Source organism: Microtus oregoni, unplaced genomic scaffold (assembly GCF_018167655.1).
Source record: "Microtus oregoni isolate MIOR12 unplaced genomic scaffold, Mior012 000016F_ref0000370, whole genome shotgun sequence".
NCBI classification, from domain to species: domain Eukaryota; kingdom Metazoa; phylum Chordata; class Mammalia; order Rodentia; family Cricetidae; genus Microtus; species Microtus oregoni.
The window spans coordinates 3880940-3895479 of record NW_024543075.1 but is presented as its reverse complement, the minus strand read 5'-3'; the positions used below and the strand labels follow the sequence as shown (position 1 = coordinate 3895479).

The window sequence follows — 14540 nt, the reverse complement described above, 5'->3', positions numbered from 1 at the left end:
GACCCTGGGTCACCTATGTGGCCCAAGTTCTAAGCCTGCGTGTCCTAGTCCACAAAAGGGCGTAGTCATTCTGGGTGGATTTGCAGGTTTCCCTATGTGCGACTGGTCCTTTCTCTTGAGACACCAAATACTCTCTGTAAAAGCCAAGTGAATCATTTTCGACTCTCAGGTGTGCAGAAATGTGCTTTACTTTGTAAGCAACGGTTGGTTCAATAAATTATGCAGCTGGCACTGCCTGCATGGCCTGGCTGCTCTACAACCGCCGGCACAAGTCCTCAGTGATGGGAGGGTAGCAGAGGAAGCGGAACCCATATCTGCTCTCGGCTGTGCTCTGTACTGACAGGGCCACCATGGGGCAACTTAGGTCCACGCTTTTCCGGCATACCTGCAGAAAACACTGGGGCCTAAGAGCTGCACGGACTGGCAGAGCAGAGAACCTGGGGCCAAAGCATCACACTCACCTGGACCTTGCGCTCCTGCTGACACAGCGAGTCTTGGAGGCACACTCTCGAGGAACACTCTGGGATTGCAGGCAGGAGCTCCGCAGTCTCAGCCTTCACGCCTTCCTGCTGTGCGGGAACTTCCCCGGGGTGAAGAAGCTTGCGGGTGCTCAGGAGTGGCAAGATATCCCGGGTCTCGGTGGGGCGAAGTGATCCCGAAGTCCTGAGTCCGCTAGTGCCAGTGCGGAAGTGCCTTTGCTGGTGAACACCTGGCCTGGAGATGTGGGAGGGGCCTGAGAAGTATCCTAGTCAATTCAGGGCAAGTGTAATGCAAGATAGTATGGGCCAGGGTAGTAGTCCTGTCCAAGGCGACACCTAAGGAAATAGGGGCAGGTTTTGCGAGGCAGAATAAGGGGTTTGCACCTACCTGGGCTTCTTACGCCTGGCCCCAGAGTCCCGCACCCTGCCCTTGTGTGGCGATGAAGGACGACACTGCTCTTCACCAGAGTCAGCCTTGGGCTCAGACTCTGAGAGAGGGAAGCGGTCAATGGACCAGTCAGTGTTGTCGGTGAACATCTTCGAGCCCAAGGTCACGCAGGGTGCAGCTTGATGCTCACTGAGGACCTGTAGGGCCATCGTGTTACTTACTCTAACCCTGTGAGGCCGGCCCCTGGGCTCCTCCTAGGCTGGGACCAGCACTGACCTGGCCGTGGGGGTTGACTAGCACTGTCACACAACCTAGGCTGGATTGGAAGTGGAAGGGTTCCTGGCCCGCGGACACTGGCAGCTGTTTCTTGGTCCTGCTGGTTCCTTCGCCCCACACCTAGGAAAAGGCTGGGTGCTAACTGAGGAACAGTGTAGACCGGGGCAAGGCAGTATTGGCTGGCAGCAGGGCTTACTGTGATGTGGTGCTGTGGGGCTAGCAGAATACCAGGTGGGAAGCGGTACATGCACACAGGGTAGTCCCTCACAAGCTGCTGCACTACAAAGCCGCCCAGGTCCACAGTCTCTGCCTGAGACTGATTGAGGATACGGATGAACTTCTCTCGGTGGCTGACCGCAGCGATCTTCAAGCAGCAACCAAGTGGGCTGGAGCCAGAAAGGGATGCTGAGCAGGGAATAGGGGCCCCATCCACCCACGAAGCCTACCCATCATGCAGCCTCCCTGCTTTTCCTGGTGTGCTCATGGTTGGGCAACCCCTCACTTCAACTGGGACCTTGTGTGTTGATGGTGAAGGTCTGCACAGGGCTCCAGAACAGTCTTGCTAAGCAAGGGTGAGCAGCTTTTATGAAGATCTGGAAAAAGAAGTCCTTTAGAGGAAGGAGAACACAGAGAGTCCAGTGGGGAGGTTCCCCAGGAGGCAAGACCAGGGGTCTGCGTAACAGGGAAACCTCAGTCGGGTTCAGATCTGGGCAGAAGCAACTGGACCTTGGGGGCTGAAGGACCTGAGAGGACTTTGGGCAGAGGCTATAAGTTGCTAAAGGGTGAAAGGGAGAGGCAGCCAACTCTACCTTCTGTGTGTCTGCTGAAGCTCCTAGTGCATTCCTGCGTCTGCTCAGAAGCTAAGTCTGTTCCCTGGGGTGGGTGGCCTGTCACCTTCTTTGCTCCAGAATGCAGAGCTATCTGGCAGCTGCTGGAGTCAGAGTTGGCACCCTCTGAGCTGCTGGTGTTTGCCAAAGGCAAGGCGCCCCACCCCAGGATCTTGGTAGGCTTCTCCACATGCTTGAGGGTACACTCGGAGTCCCAGGTATCCATTTCAGAGGACTGGTGGGGCTGAGACAGCCTGGAACCATGATACATTTACTGACTGCTTTGGCTCTTAAACCCAGGACCCATGCCCCCCCCCCCCCCGCCAGCCTACCCAAGGCAATGGGCACCCTGGTTTGTGCTCCATGAACTCGAGTCAGACCCAGCTTGTGGTAAATTAATAAAGTTAATGATGACCTTGGAGCTCCTCCCCTTGTCTTGAACCCATTCCACATATTACATATCAGAGCTGAGGCTTTGAAGGGGTTACATGACTTGTCTGGGAACACTTAAGGATACAATGGGAACTGGTCCACCTCTGTCAAGCCAAGTCCTCCCTTCCCCTGATCCCTGGGGACTCCCTGTCCAATGCAGTTACTTTTCATCTGTATAGAAACTCATGTTGGAGAAGAGGTTGGGATATCGGCGGGCAATGCTGTTCCAATCTACATCCTCCAACCGGAATTCCTGGCAGGAAATAAGAACTATGCAGCTCCCCGACCTTTCAGGGCTTCAGGAGCCTTGTCATATACATGGAATGCCTCCTATGGCAAATCTTGCTTACCTCCCTAGAAGTGGGACCCTCAACATACTCAGTAGAGTCAGTAGGGTCCCTTAGGACCTCTGCAGTGACCACCTACAAGAAAGAACCATAGAGAAGCTGACAGGGAGCTTGAGGAAGGACACCCTTCCCCCACGGGTTCTCTCACTTTTGACCTTAACAGTACTTGGCATATACTAGATGAGGAGGCTGCTGGTCATATGAATCCTCCTTATGGAAACAGCCCAAGGGAGACAAGGTTTCTCAAACAGGCCAGGACCTAAAGAAGCATGCTGGCTGCCCAAGGATTTGTTTTTTTTTTTTTTTAAAGGATTTGTTTTTTTGTTTTGTTTTGTTTTTTGGAGGGGGGCTGCCTGACAGGTATTGAGCCAGGGAGGGGCACAAACTCACCTCCACACTGCCAGTCTGAGACCGAATCACGCGTCCTACCCAAGAGGAACGAGCCAGCTGTAGAAGGCACGACTTCTGGAAGGTCTGCAGCTCAGCCTCCATCTGCTGCATTGTACGGCGGTTCTGCCGCAGTTTCTCCTCCAAGCGTTCTTTCTCCTGATTGAGAGTGCCTGCTAGTGCTAGTGAGAGAGGCCTCCAGCAACCCCACCTTTCCAGCCAACTTCAGGTGGGTAGCTACTGCCTGCCAAGGCATTGCTCCCTTCCCTGACCCTACCCCCTCACCAGCTGGGCTTCTTCTTTCTGTGTTTTCAGCTCCAGCGTAAGCTTCTGGACCTGGTTCTGCAGGAATCTGTCTTGACTTTTGGAGTTCCTGGTAGGAGGAGCAATCTCAGCGCTTCTGGGGCAGGCCAGGATTCCTGAGAGTAGGTCAGCAATAAAGGACACCCCACAGCCACCAAACCCTGAAGGCACACATGATAGCAGGCCAGGGCAGAGTAAACCCTAGCAGGTCTGGGCAGAGGTCTACATGCTCAGGGGTAGGGTTCCATTTTCCTCACAGGAACTTATTCAAAAAGTATGGTGGAGTGTCAAGTCACACAAAGACTAAAATCTGAAGCAGGCAGGTATAGGGCTCAGTGCTTGAGATTGGCGTCACACAGAAACTTGGAGCTACGACAGGATAGGGCCTGGGTTAGGCTGAGGGTTTCACTACTGACCGCTCAGGGGGAATCCCTGCCACCTCCTGCAGGATGTGGTAGTATCGGGCATTCTGGCCATTCTGGACAGCCCACCGAAGTGCTTGGATCTCTAGTTCTCTCTGTTCCCATAACAGCCTCAGGGTACGTGGGTCCATGGTTTCAGGGGCTAACCTGCAATTCCAGCCCCTTGTGGTTTGATCAGGCCTGGCTCTTTGGCTGGCCCAACCCAGGAGGCTGCCCCATCCCCTGCCTCCTTACTGCTGCTTGATAGAGCAGCCCACTGGGGTAGGTGCGCAGTAGGGCTTACTGCTCCGGGAACACGAAGGAGCCTCTGTGTCCATAGGTGTACCGGCTGCAGACTCTAAGTCACTGCTGTCTGGCTTTACACCTGCTGGAGCTGGGGACACCTGCTCATCTTCAGACTCCTGGCAAGACTTAGGGGCCATGCTCGATGTTGGTCAGGAGCTGGGATGGAAGGAGGCAGGATGGGGTCTGCTGTGTCCCAGGTATGGGAACCACCACATGGGACTCTCTTTGTGTGTCAGTGAAGTCCAGACAAGTGCTTGCCAATTCCCTCTGAGGAATACACATGTGTCCACCCAACAAGACATTAGGACTGCTGGTCATATGAGAGTATATTTCAGGCTAGGACAGTCACCTCCCAGGAAGCATGTCCCCAGTGTGTACATATCTTCCCTGCTGTCTCCTCTTTGTCCCCTAGACCCCAGCCTAGAGCTAAGATGAGAGGTTCTAAACCTCTCATCAAGGGTAACAAGCGTGTTACCCTTGTTCATGTCCGTCCAACGCAGGAACTCTCCCGCACACTCACCTGAGGCCTAAACCCACAGAAGGTCTAGGGAGGAAAGTGTTCTATACTGTTGCCATGGATTTCTGCACCTGGGGGGAGGGTGTCTGTTACTAGGAGCCTCCAGGGAGACGATGCCCAGGGCCATGAGTGCATTCTGTGCCAGTGTGGTTCAGATATGTTGGCTAGACCTCCCAGCTAAGCTGAGGAGGTCCACCGAACTAATCAGACCCCTGGAACCCGGCCCTAGCCAGTGGTGATAGGCAGGTCCTGGGGAATGGTGTCCTGTGAGTGAATTCAGTATGCATGTGTGTGTGCCTTAACTATGTAAACGGTCCTAGGGATCTGCGCTGATTAATGGAGCAGTTGAGAGTGATAAGAGACTGGAGTGGCTTGTGCTAACTCTAGCCACTAAACAAGCCTGTGTCTGACAGCCTAACCTAACTCTCGGAACCCTTATCTTGCTGTGCCTATCTCCAAGACTCTGGGCTCCCAATGGTGGCTCCACTAGTGAACCCTGGGGGACATTGCTTCTGCTTCAGAAGTGAGCCCCCAGGAGAGGCAGGCTCCTTCTACCTTGTCTCTTCCACAGCCTCGTACTTCCAACATTTACTGCTTTATGGCACAAGGGCATGGGAACCCCCTCCCACAGCTCTCTGTGATTGGGACAGAGCACATGGGGCTGGCCTGGCTTGATTTAGCCTACCGAGACACAGGCAAGATATGAAAGCAGGGACCCGCTTTAGGGAGGGAAGGGCTGCTCTGGAGGGCACTGGGCCCATTGGGGGAGGGGAGAGGATGGCGCTTCAGACAAAGCCCCTAGGGTCTTTGTCCCAGGCAGACTCAGGGACGGTCCCCTCCCCCACCAGGGCTGCAGCGCCCACCAGGTCAGCCGGCCCCTCAACTCCACCTCTCACGGATAGCGGGCGAGAGACGTTCACGGCCTCTCTTCCCAATGTTCTCGAGTACAGATTTAAGGGAGCAGGGCAGAAGGGGCTTAGCCGACGAGGCAGCTGAAGGGAGGGCGAATGTTGCGCCCGGGTGCATGTCAGAGTTGCAGGGTTCCAGTCAGGAGCCCTCTCGGTGGGCGGAGACCAGTCAGTCACACTGCCAGTCTGTTGAGGAAGTCCGCTCCGCAGCTGGAAACACACCTCACCTGGGCCAACCAGCCCCGAGCGAGCGCAGCTGCAGACGAGCTTCGGCGTCGAGCACCAGCGGGGACCAGGCCCGGGGCCCAGGCGCTGCCCCTACCCACTCCGGGCCCCGCCCACACCTGGATGCCTCCGGGGCGGGACGGAGTTAACGAGCCAATGGGGCGTGGTGGGAGGAAGGCCGCCAATGGGAGTGGGCAGGGGGCGGGAGGCACACGCCTCCGCTCTAATGGGGTGCCGGGGGGCGGGGCGCGCGGGCCGCGAGCCAATGAGACGGTGAGGTTGGGCGCGCCGCGGCGCTGGGACAGCAGGTTGAGGCGGCGCTGAAGCGCCCAAGTCCCGGAGGCCGGCGGGCGCCCAGGTGAGCTGTACCGAGTTCTCGAGCCTCCTGAGCCCCGGGTGCGGCACCGGGGAGCCGTCTCCGGCCGAGGAGGAGCGGATCTGGGCGAGGGGGCGCGCGGCGGCTGTGCTGCACCTGCGTCTGCCGGCTGCGGAGTGGGACGTCTGGATCCCGCGCGGCCGGGATCAGCCGTGAGGCGGGCTGTGCCCCCAGCGGAGCGGGACCACCGGAGCCCAGAGCGCTGGCTGGACGGGAGGGACTGCGGAGGCGGACCGGGGACTGGCGGGGGGCTGCTCAGATCTAGGGTCGGTTCGGAGATGGAGGTCTGTCTGGGTCGTAGATCTCAGCTCCTCCCGGCCCCAGAGTGTTCCCTCCCGGGGGGGGGGCGTTCCCTTGACTCTGGACGGCGTCGTATTTGCGTTTGGTCGGTGTTAGGTGCCAGGGGACGGCCGCCCCCGCTTGAAAAGGGTAGTGGCCTTTGAGCCAGGTGACCGGGGGACAGGAAAACCTGGCCCTGGTTAATGATTCGCCCTGTTCCTGGAGTGGGGTGGGTGGGGCAAGAGGAGACTGGTGCAGGAGGGGGACGCCTCAAAATGCTCAAGAGGGCCAAACTAGTTCCCCAGCCACTCCAGGAATGTGTGGCCTGCGGGTGGGGCTGGGCACAGGAGGGCAGGGCCGAAGGGCCACAGTCCTGAGCCGGTTGTTGTGGCAAAGCCAAGAGAAGAGGAAGACCAGGCTGTGATGGAGGCAGGCCTGCCCTGATCTCATGGCCCGTGTCCTCCCCATAGGACAGGGATGGTCTTGGAGCTTGTGGTAATGGAGCTGAAGGTGTGGGTGGATGGCATCCAGCGCGTGGTCTGTGGGGTCTCGGAACACACCACCTGCCAAGAAGTAGTCATCGCGCTAGCCCAAGCTATAGGTGAGTTCCCTAGGGTCCCAGAAGCCCCATCTTCCCTACCAAGGAGGGTGGGGTTGACTCCACCCTTGTATTGCTCTCTTCCTCAAGCCAGGGGCATAGAGGGGCGATAGAGACTGACTCTGTCTTTCCCCCACAGGCCAGACAGGCCGCTTTGTCCTTGTGCAGCGTCTTAGGGAGAAGGAACGGCAGCTGCTGCCGCAGGAGTGTCCAGTAGGAGCCCAGGCCACCTGTGGACAGTTTGCCAATGATGTCCAGTTTGTCCTGAGGCGGACAGGACCCAGCCTGTCTGGAAGGCCCTCCTCAGACAACTGTCCACCCCCGGAACGATGCCCAGTTCGGGCCAGTCTTCCCCCAAAGCCATGGGCCGCACCAGGCCGTGAGCCACACAGAGCACTGACCTTCAACCTAGGATGTCCCAAGCTGGTCCCCAGCCCCTCGATCCCTGAACCTACAGCCCTGGTCGGACCCACGCCAGACTGCTTTGCAGACCTGCAGAGCCTGGAACTCAGGATACAGAGGAACGCTGAGGAGTTGGGCCATGAGGCCTTCTGGGAGCAGGAGCTTCGGCGAGAACAAGCCAGAGAGCGTGAGGGACTGGCGCGCCTGCAAGCATTGAGTGCAGCTACTGCTGAGCATGCTGCCCAGCTGGAGGCCCTCGATGCCCAAGCCTGTGCCCTGGAGGCAGAGCTTCGGCTGGCTGCTGAGGCCCCTGGGCCTCCTTCAGCTACAGCATCTGCTACTGAGCGATTGCGCCAGGACTTGGCTGTCCAGGAGCGGCATAGTGTGGAGATGCAAGGCAGTTTGGCCCTAGTGAGCCGGGCCCTGGAAGCTGCTGAGCACGCTCTGCAGGTGAGCCCAGGAGATCTAGCCCCTGTCAGCTCCTTGCTACCCAGCCAGTCTGTTAACACTCCACCTGCTGCATGGGCAGTTTGGGGGTTTGGATCAGACCAGGAAGCGTGCTTGGCGTGGGAAAGAAGGTCAAGGCCTTGTTCCTGAAGGTTCTGTGTGCCCCCAGGCTCAGGCTCAGGAGCTGGAGGAGCTGAACAGGGAACTCCGTCAGTGCAACCTGCAACAGTTCATCCAGCAGACAGGGGCTGCTCTGGCACCACCTCCACAGCTGGACAGAACCATCCCTAGCACACAGGTCAGAGTAGTTCTGGGAAGAGGTGACTGGTGTCTGGGGCCACCCTAGTTCTCAACTGATTGTAGGCTTTCTCCACAGGATCTTCAGCCTCCAACCAGAGAAGAGCCCCTCCAGGGAGTCCCCGAGAGCCATATCCTAGTGTCCAGCCTGAGCCCCGAGGGTATGTTTGTCTCCCTACCCCTACCCCCAATCCATGGGAAGGGCCCAGCTCTGGTTTCAGCCTGTTTAGCCTGTGTCTTTCTCACAGTTCCCCCCATGAGACAGAGCTCCTGGAGGTAGCAGTTCCTGCTCAAGTAGGGGACACTGAGGACACATGAGCCAGCACAGCTGGAATGAGCCACCTGGATGATGGGAGAGTATGATCACAGGATTCTTTCCCTAAAGTGGAGAAAGCTATGACGTCCCGGGGTTTCTGCTTCAAGGGGCGGGAGTGCTAGCCACCTGGTGTCCTAGTCTTTTTCAAGTCTCCCAAGCCCTCTGAAGAAGCAATGGACACAGTTTGGAACTTACCAGGCCCCAGAGGCCACTCCTTGTTGGAGGAGAGAGTAGTGTGGACAATGCATTCATCCTGTGGGTGTGTGCTTGCTCTTTGCTACACTGCACGTGTGCTGCCTTCCTTGCCCTGACAAACCTCAATAAACTACCTTTCAAAGGTGCTTAAGTATGTTCTGAAGTTGTACCACTGGGCAGTGTCTGTGGTTCAGAAATTGTCCACATGGCGGTTCCTGAGAAAGTAGTGTTTTTAGAGGCCAGTACTCAGTAGGGTTCAAATCTGGGGCTCCCAGGGCCCCGTGTCCTGACTGTTGTTCCTAGGGGTATTTATTTGTAACCCCTAGCCCGGTGAGGCCTGCCAGCTCAGCCCTGGGCTGGTTTTTATCTGGACCCTTCTTCCCTGACTTTCCTTGTTTGGCCTGTGTGCCACCAGCAGCAGGAACTGAGGATGCCTGGACAAGCTAGACCCGCCCGTCAGGTTTGCTGAGAACTTGTGGGGGCGAGTCCTGAACTCTTGGGTCAAGTCTGTGACTTCTGGGTTGGCCAGGCCCAGGGAGTTTTCCCTAGAAAACTTTGCCAGCCTCAAGGTGGATATGGGCATTGAATTGTAGGGGTTGTCCCTCTCCTCCCAGAGTGGGTGTGAAGCCTGTTTATGAGCCTCCAGCCTTGACATTGGGGCAGGAACACTTCCACAGCCCAGCCCAGCTGCTGCTCTGGCTCTAGAGCTGATAGTGACTTCTTCCAAAATCCTGGTTACCCGGGCAGGCCAGGTGTTCCGAGCTCCTGGGACTAGAAATCTTTGTGAGGATCAGAACTTTGGGTAGAATTGGGTGACAAGTTAGGAACACCATAGATTATGAGGGTCTTTATACCATATTGAAGAGAACATTTGGGATGGGCTCAGCTTTCTTTCCTGCTGGCTCCTGAGCTACAGTTAGTGCTCCCTACTTTTTCTGGGGCCGACTAAAAGAGACATGGAACTCCTGTGCTGGAGGAACAAGGAAGACTTTTTTTGTTGTTGTTTTTTGTTTTTGTATAGTATTGGCTGTCCTGGAATTCACTCTATAAACCAGGCTGCCCTCAAACTCAGAGATCTGCCTGCCTCTGCCTCCCAAGTGCTGGGATTAAAGGCGTGCATGGCCATCACCCAGCAGACCATATTCTTCCCTGAAGCAGGAAACAGGGAAGGGGAGAGGCCAGGCAACAGAGGGAGGCTCCTGATCTGGTGTCAGGAGGCTGCAACTTCCTGCAGACTACTCCTGTCTGCATTCCAGCCTGAGCCTGCTGCAGCCTAGACCTGCCTGACCCGTGGCCCCAGATAGGCAGGGCCAAGCAAAAGGTCCTAGAGTGCAGAAGCCACTAGGGCAATATCCTTGTGGGAAGATGGGTCTGAGGAACCTGCTTCCTGAACCTAAAGCCCTGCCCACACTCAGGAGAGCCGAATGGACCTCTCGGCACTGGTCCTCAGCTCATCATGGTTCATCTCCCAGGCTAAGCACGCAGTCTACTGGGTGCACAGAGACCACCCGACACAGGAAGCTAGGCAGAGGTAAGCCATAGCCACCTCAGTTGAGTCTTTTCACATGTTTCCCGTGTCATGACGAGCACCCCTTTCTCCTGAGGCCTCTGCCCGGGCCAGGTCCAGTTTGTACGCTGTCGCTGGTGGCACTGAAGAAGCTACCAAGCCCTCTTCTTCACGTAGCCACTATGCTTTGACGGGGAAGGCGGTAGAGATCCACTCCTCAATGGCTGTTTCAAATGGACAGACTTCCGTACTCCAAACAGTCGCTAGACTGCTTTGAATCACCAGACAAGCCTCTGAGTTAATGAAAAGTTTACTTTGGAATTTGCAACTTTACTTTGGAAACAATGGTGTGATGTGTGCTGAAGTGAGGAACAGACAAGCTGCTCACAAATGTCTGGTCTGTGACAGGGCAGGACCTAGCTAAGTGAGCTACCCTACAAGGGTGACGTTAGGACCTTACCAGCTATCAGTGTGTGGTAGGCAGTCTCCTTGTCTGGGCAATCCAACCAGAAGTCAGGGCCTACTAGGTCTCCTCCTAGTTCTGAGGATCTCCCCAGAAAGTAGTTGTCCAGCAAGCAGTAAGAGTCAGCTTTGCAGTTTCTCAACCCAGAGGCCACATAAGTCTCCCCTCATCTGCAGAACACTGAGTTTGATACCACTGTGATGACAAAACAGTCCCTTCCAGAAGCCAGTGTCAGTCCGGAGAGGTCTAGACTAAGCCTGCTCCTCCATCTCCAGGGACCGGACCTGCTACAGATATCCTAGGCCTGTAGCCTATAGCTTCCCTGGATGTCCTTTTCCACTTCAGGGTGGACTTGAGGACACCTATAGCAGGAGCATCCCTGCTTGTCCCAGGAACCCACAGAGAGATCCATGGTACTCCCTCACTGAATGGCAGAAACAGGCAGAAGCACTCAAACTCGCTATCTTCCTGTAGGAAGTTCCAGAGGTGGCCCTCAGGAGGTGGGTCCTTAGGCTCTGGTCCTGTTGGCTGAAGTTCACACCTGTACCTGCCCAGAGATTCCTTGGATGACTTCGAAAGTGGCTGTTCTGGGGTCTGCACAGCCTCGAACCCAATACACATAAGAAAGTTCCCTCCAAAGGGTACCTGATCCAACCTCAGCCCCACACGTGAAGGGCAGAGAAGCCCCAGAGTGCTCCCACACGCAGGCCTGTCTGTAGGTGCAAGCCTCTCCTAATGGCCTGCTACCCTGCCTCTCTGAACCCAGGTGCTCTTTCTCCTCCCCACAGTGCTGCCTGCCTGCCTGCCTGCCAGACCCGGGTCACTGAAGGGCCAGGGGTTCGCGCTGCCCAGGGACAGATCAGCCGCTGTCACACGCACAGTGGGTCCGGAGCAACGCAGTGTGCGGTGGGCAGTGGCTGTCCTGAGCCTGGAAGAACTGCCCCGGCTGGCGGGCAAGTGGAGGGGTCGCCTTCTCCATCCCCGCCTCCGTCCCCTCCAACTTAGACAACAGAGCCACTCCTCTCTTGTCCCGCCCAATCCCCATATCCCCCAGGGAAAGCCTCGAAGACGCTCCCCCATCCGCCAACCTTGTAACCATCCTGTTTCACCTGCGACCCCGGCACAGGGCCATCGCCAGCTCTTGAATCAACTTCAGTGGCGGCGGAGGCCACTCTCACACCCAAGGCGGGCCCCAATCGGGCCCAGTTGCCCCGCCCATATGCAAATGATCTATCCTGCAGCCAATGACCGGTCAAGTCGGGCCCACCCTGCAGGGATGCAGCCAGTGAACACGAGGGGGAGGCAGCACGCCCCGCCCACCGCCGTGCAACCCTTCGCGGGCGAGGCCGGTGCGTTCCTTTCTGCACGTCGGCTTGGGGAGGGGCCGCCACCTGCTGGGCGGGGCTTGCGGGACGGCCTCGCCGTAACCCCGTGGCTAGTTGTTGGTACAGTCCAAGGCATGTACCCTGTCCCTCAAGCGGTGGTACTGTCCGGGCTCACTTGCTACTGGGCCTGAAGTTGGGACCGCTGCTTCATCGGCCCAGCGCGAAGAGACAGCTGGATAGACAAGGCGGATCCTTTGAGGCAAAGAAGAGGCTGCCCCGCCTTCCAGCCTGATGTTGGGGCGGACCGGTTATCCCTCGCCCAATCTAAGGACAGCCTCTCTTCGGGAACTCGCAACACTCCAGGCGCACGTAGTCCTGGCAGTGACCCAGGAGTGGCTTGGATGGCTAGGGACACCATGCCCTCGGGAGGCACGTACGCCCGTGCTTTTCTCCAGCGCCTGTAGATCATCAAAGATACGTAGGTCCGTCTGGCAGTGAGCAGGGGACTGTTTCTTGCTGACCTGCCCGGAGATTGCCTTTGCCACGACCTAAGGGACCAACTCTGGAGGGAGAGTCCCGCGGAGCGCTGGGCTCACGGAGGGCTTGCTTCTATGTTTTGAGAAATAAGCGAGCATGCCTCCTAGGGAAACTGTCACCTTCCTTAAGATAAGCAAGGCCAGTTATCAGACTCCTAGGAGGAGAGCCAACGAGATGGGATGAGGGTGCAGCCAAAAGAGACTCACTTCCCTCCCTCCACACCTCCCTCACTCCAGGTTGTTCCTGTGGAATCATGGAGTATTTAAAAGCTCGTAATCACTCGAGATGCGGCCGCTGTTCTTTTGCTTATGAAGCAGAGATCCTTTTTTCTTTCTGCTTTCCTGTCTTCCTCAACCAAAATTCCACACCATCCTCATATCCTTACAACCTTTCCTTACTCTAGGCAACTCCAAAAGGCCCCTTTGTCTACCACAGATACCCTGGTCCTTGGCTCAGGGGTCAGTCTCCTCCTCATCTCAGCCTCCTGTCCTTCAACCCTCTGCCCTGCTTTTGTCCTCTCTGTTTCTTTGGCCTTCCTATATCCTCAATCTCATGAAGTCTAAGCTGGAGCCTGCCAGCTGCCAGAAACCAAGCCTAGGCATCTAAGTACTGAGGCCCTATCAGGGAGGTATCTGACCCATGCCAGAGCTCAAGGGCTTGGAGTCAGGGGACAAATTCAAAGGCAGAATCTTGTGCATTGTGGCCATCTAGGGATGTAGTACAGAGAAGCCAGGAGCTGACTCAGTTTCCACAGAGGATCAGAAATTGAAGAATCAAGCTGGATATGTTGATGGCACCCCTGTTAGCCCAGTAGAGAGATTATACCCCTGTAACCTTGATCAGAGGCAGAAGCAGAAGGATATGATGTAGGTTTCAGGCCACCCTTGGCGGGGGGGGGGGGGGGGGGGGGGGGGGGGGGGGGATGATATTGAAGGGTCAGCAAGACTTGGACCATGTGGATCCTGAAAAAATTTCTAAAAATCATTGGGAATCCTGAAAAGGTTCATGTCTTGCAAGCAAGGCCTAGGTTCAGAGGACAGATGTCAGGGACTAGGAAGAGAGAGGGAGAAGCTCGGTTCCTTGCTGGCTTTGCCAGGATGTTTCCCACATGTGCCTCAGAACTTCCCATCTGAAATGTATTACTTAATCTTCCTGTGTGGTGGGTATATGGTACCATCCAAAATATGTGTCTAAGTCCTATTACTTATGGCCTATAACTGTGACTTTGCAAAAAAAAAAAAAAGTGTATGTGTGTGGGATGTCTTTGTAGATGGTTAAGGGAAAGATTTTCCCCCTTATTTTATTATTTTTAGACAGGGTCTCATTGTACCTGACTGACCTGGACCTCGCCATGTAGACTAGCTATCCTCAGACTCACAGAGATCCACTTGCCTTTGACTCCCAAGTGCTAATATTAAAAGTGTATACCAGGGGCTGGAGAGATGGCTCAGAGGTTAAGAACATTGCCTGCTCTACCAAAGGTCCTGAGTTCAATTCCCAGCAACCACATGGTGTCTCACAACCATCTGGAATGGGGTCTGGTGCCCTCTTCTGGCCTGCAGGCATACACACAGAATATTGTATACATAATCAATCAATCAATCAATCAATATGTATACCAGGACTGGAGAGAAGGCTCAGTGATTGAGAGGTCTTGCTCCTCTTCCAGAGGACCTGGGTTTAATTCCCAGCACTTACATGGTGGCTGATCAGAATTGTCTATAACTACAATTCTAGTAGATCAAATATTCTTCTGGCCTCTGTGGTACATGCATGTGGTAAACAGACAAACTTAAAGGCAACACACACACAATAACAAAGTATACTCCAGCATGCTAGGCCAAGGATGGATTTTTGAGACCATTATGAATGAACTGGGAGGCCCTCAATCCAACGACACAAATGACAATAGAGAGAACACCGACACAGAGGAAAGTCCACAAGGAAAAGTGATGTTGTCAGAGCCAAGGGAAGCCTGGAGCCCCCAACTCAGGAAAGCAGT

General features: G+C 55.8%; 2 protein-coding genes across 4 annotated transcripts; one reads left to right on the top strand and one right to left on the bottom strand.

Moving 5' to 3' along the window:
• Positions 1–180: 180 nt before the first annotated feature.
• On the bottom strand, positions 181–4283 carry Lmntd2 (lamin tail domain containing 2). The gene is made up of 13 exons (XM_041666535.1): positions 4096–4283; positions 3856–4008; positions 3422–3509; positions 3140–3295; positions 2753–2824; positions 2567–2655; positions 1953–2224; positions 1646–1736; positions 1340–1529; positions 1144–1263; positions 868–1064; positions 462–714; positions 181–385 (listed from the first exon to the last, which is right to left on the bottom strand). The coding sequence occupies exons 1-13, from the start codon at positions 4281–4283 to the stop codon at positions 254–256; spliced, it is 2001 nt and encodes a 666-aa protein (XP_041522469.1). The 3' UTR covers positions 181–253.
• A 1792-nt stretch (positions 4284–6075) lies between these two features.
• On the top strand, positions 6076–8843 carry Rassf7 (Ras association domain family member 7). Of its 3 annotated transcripts, none has more exons than XM_041666666.1 (6): positions 6076–6154; positions 6922–7052; positions 7189–7901; positions 8068–8196; positions 8275–8356; positions 8444–8843. In XM_041666666.1, the coding sequence occupies exons 2-6, from the start codon at positions 6929–6931 to the stop codon at positions 8473–8475; spliced, it is 1080 nt and encodes a 359-aa protein (XP_041522600.1). In that variant the 5' UTR covers positions 6076–6154; positions 6922–6928; the 3' UTR covers positions 8476–8843. The 3 variants fall into 3 exon arrangements, with proteins under 3 accessions (XP_041522600.1, XP_041522601.1, XP_041522602.1); XM_041666667.1 differs by lacking the exon at positions 6076–6154 and adding an exon at positions 6321–6456; XM_041666668.1 differs by lacking the exon at positions 6076–6154 and adding an exon at positions 6339–6438.
• Positions 8844–14540: the final 5697 nt, after the last annotated feature.

Excerpts from the sequence above, each read along its gene's own strand:
- Rassf7 (XM_041666666.1), top strand. The coding sequence starts at position 6,929 with ATGGTCTTGGAGCTTGTGGTAATGGAGCTGAAGGTGTGGGTGGATGGC. Across the intron at positions 7,053-7,188 it reads CGCGCTAGCCCAAGCTATAG|GCCAGACAGGCCGCTTTGTC; the intron begins GTGAGTTCCCTA and ends TTTCCCCCACAG. Across the intron at positions 8,357-8,443 it reads GTCCAGCCTGAGCCCCGAGG|TTCCCCCCATGAGACAGAGC; the intron begins GTATGTTTGTCT and ends TCTTTCTCACAG.
- Lmntd2 (XM_041666535.1), bottom strand. The coding sequence starts at position 4,283 with ATGGCCCCTAAGTCTTGCCAGGAGTCTGAAGATGAGCAGGTGTCCCCA. Across the intron at positions 2,825-3,139 it reads CTCAGACTGGCAGTGTGGAG|GTGGTCACTGCAGAGGTCCT; the intron begins GTGAGTTTGTGC and ends TCTTTCTTGTAG. Across the intron at positions 2,225-2,566 it reads AGTTTCTATACAGATGAAAA|GCTGTCTCAGCCCCACCAGT; the intron begins GTAACTGCATTG and ends TCATGGTTCCAG.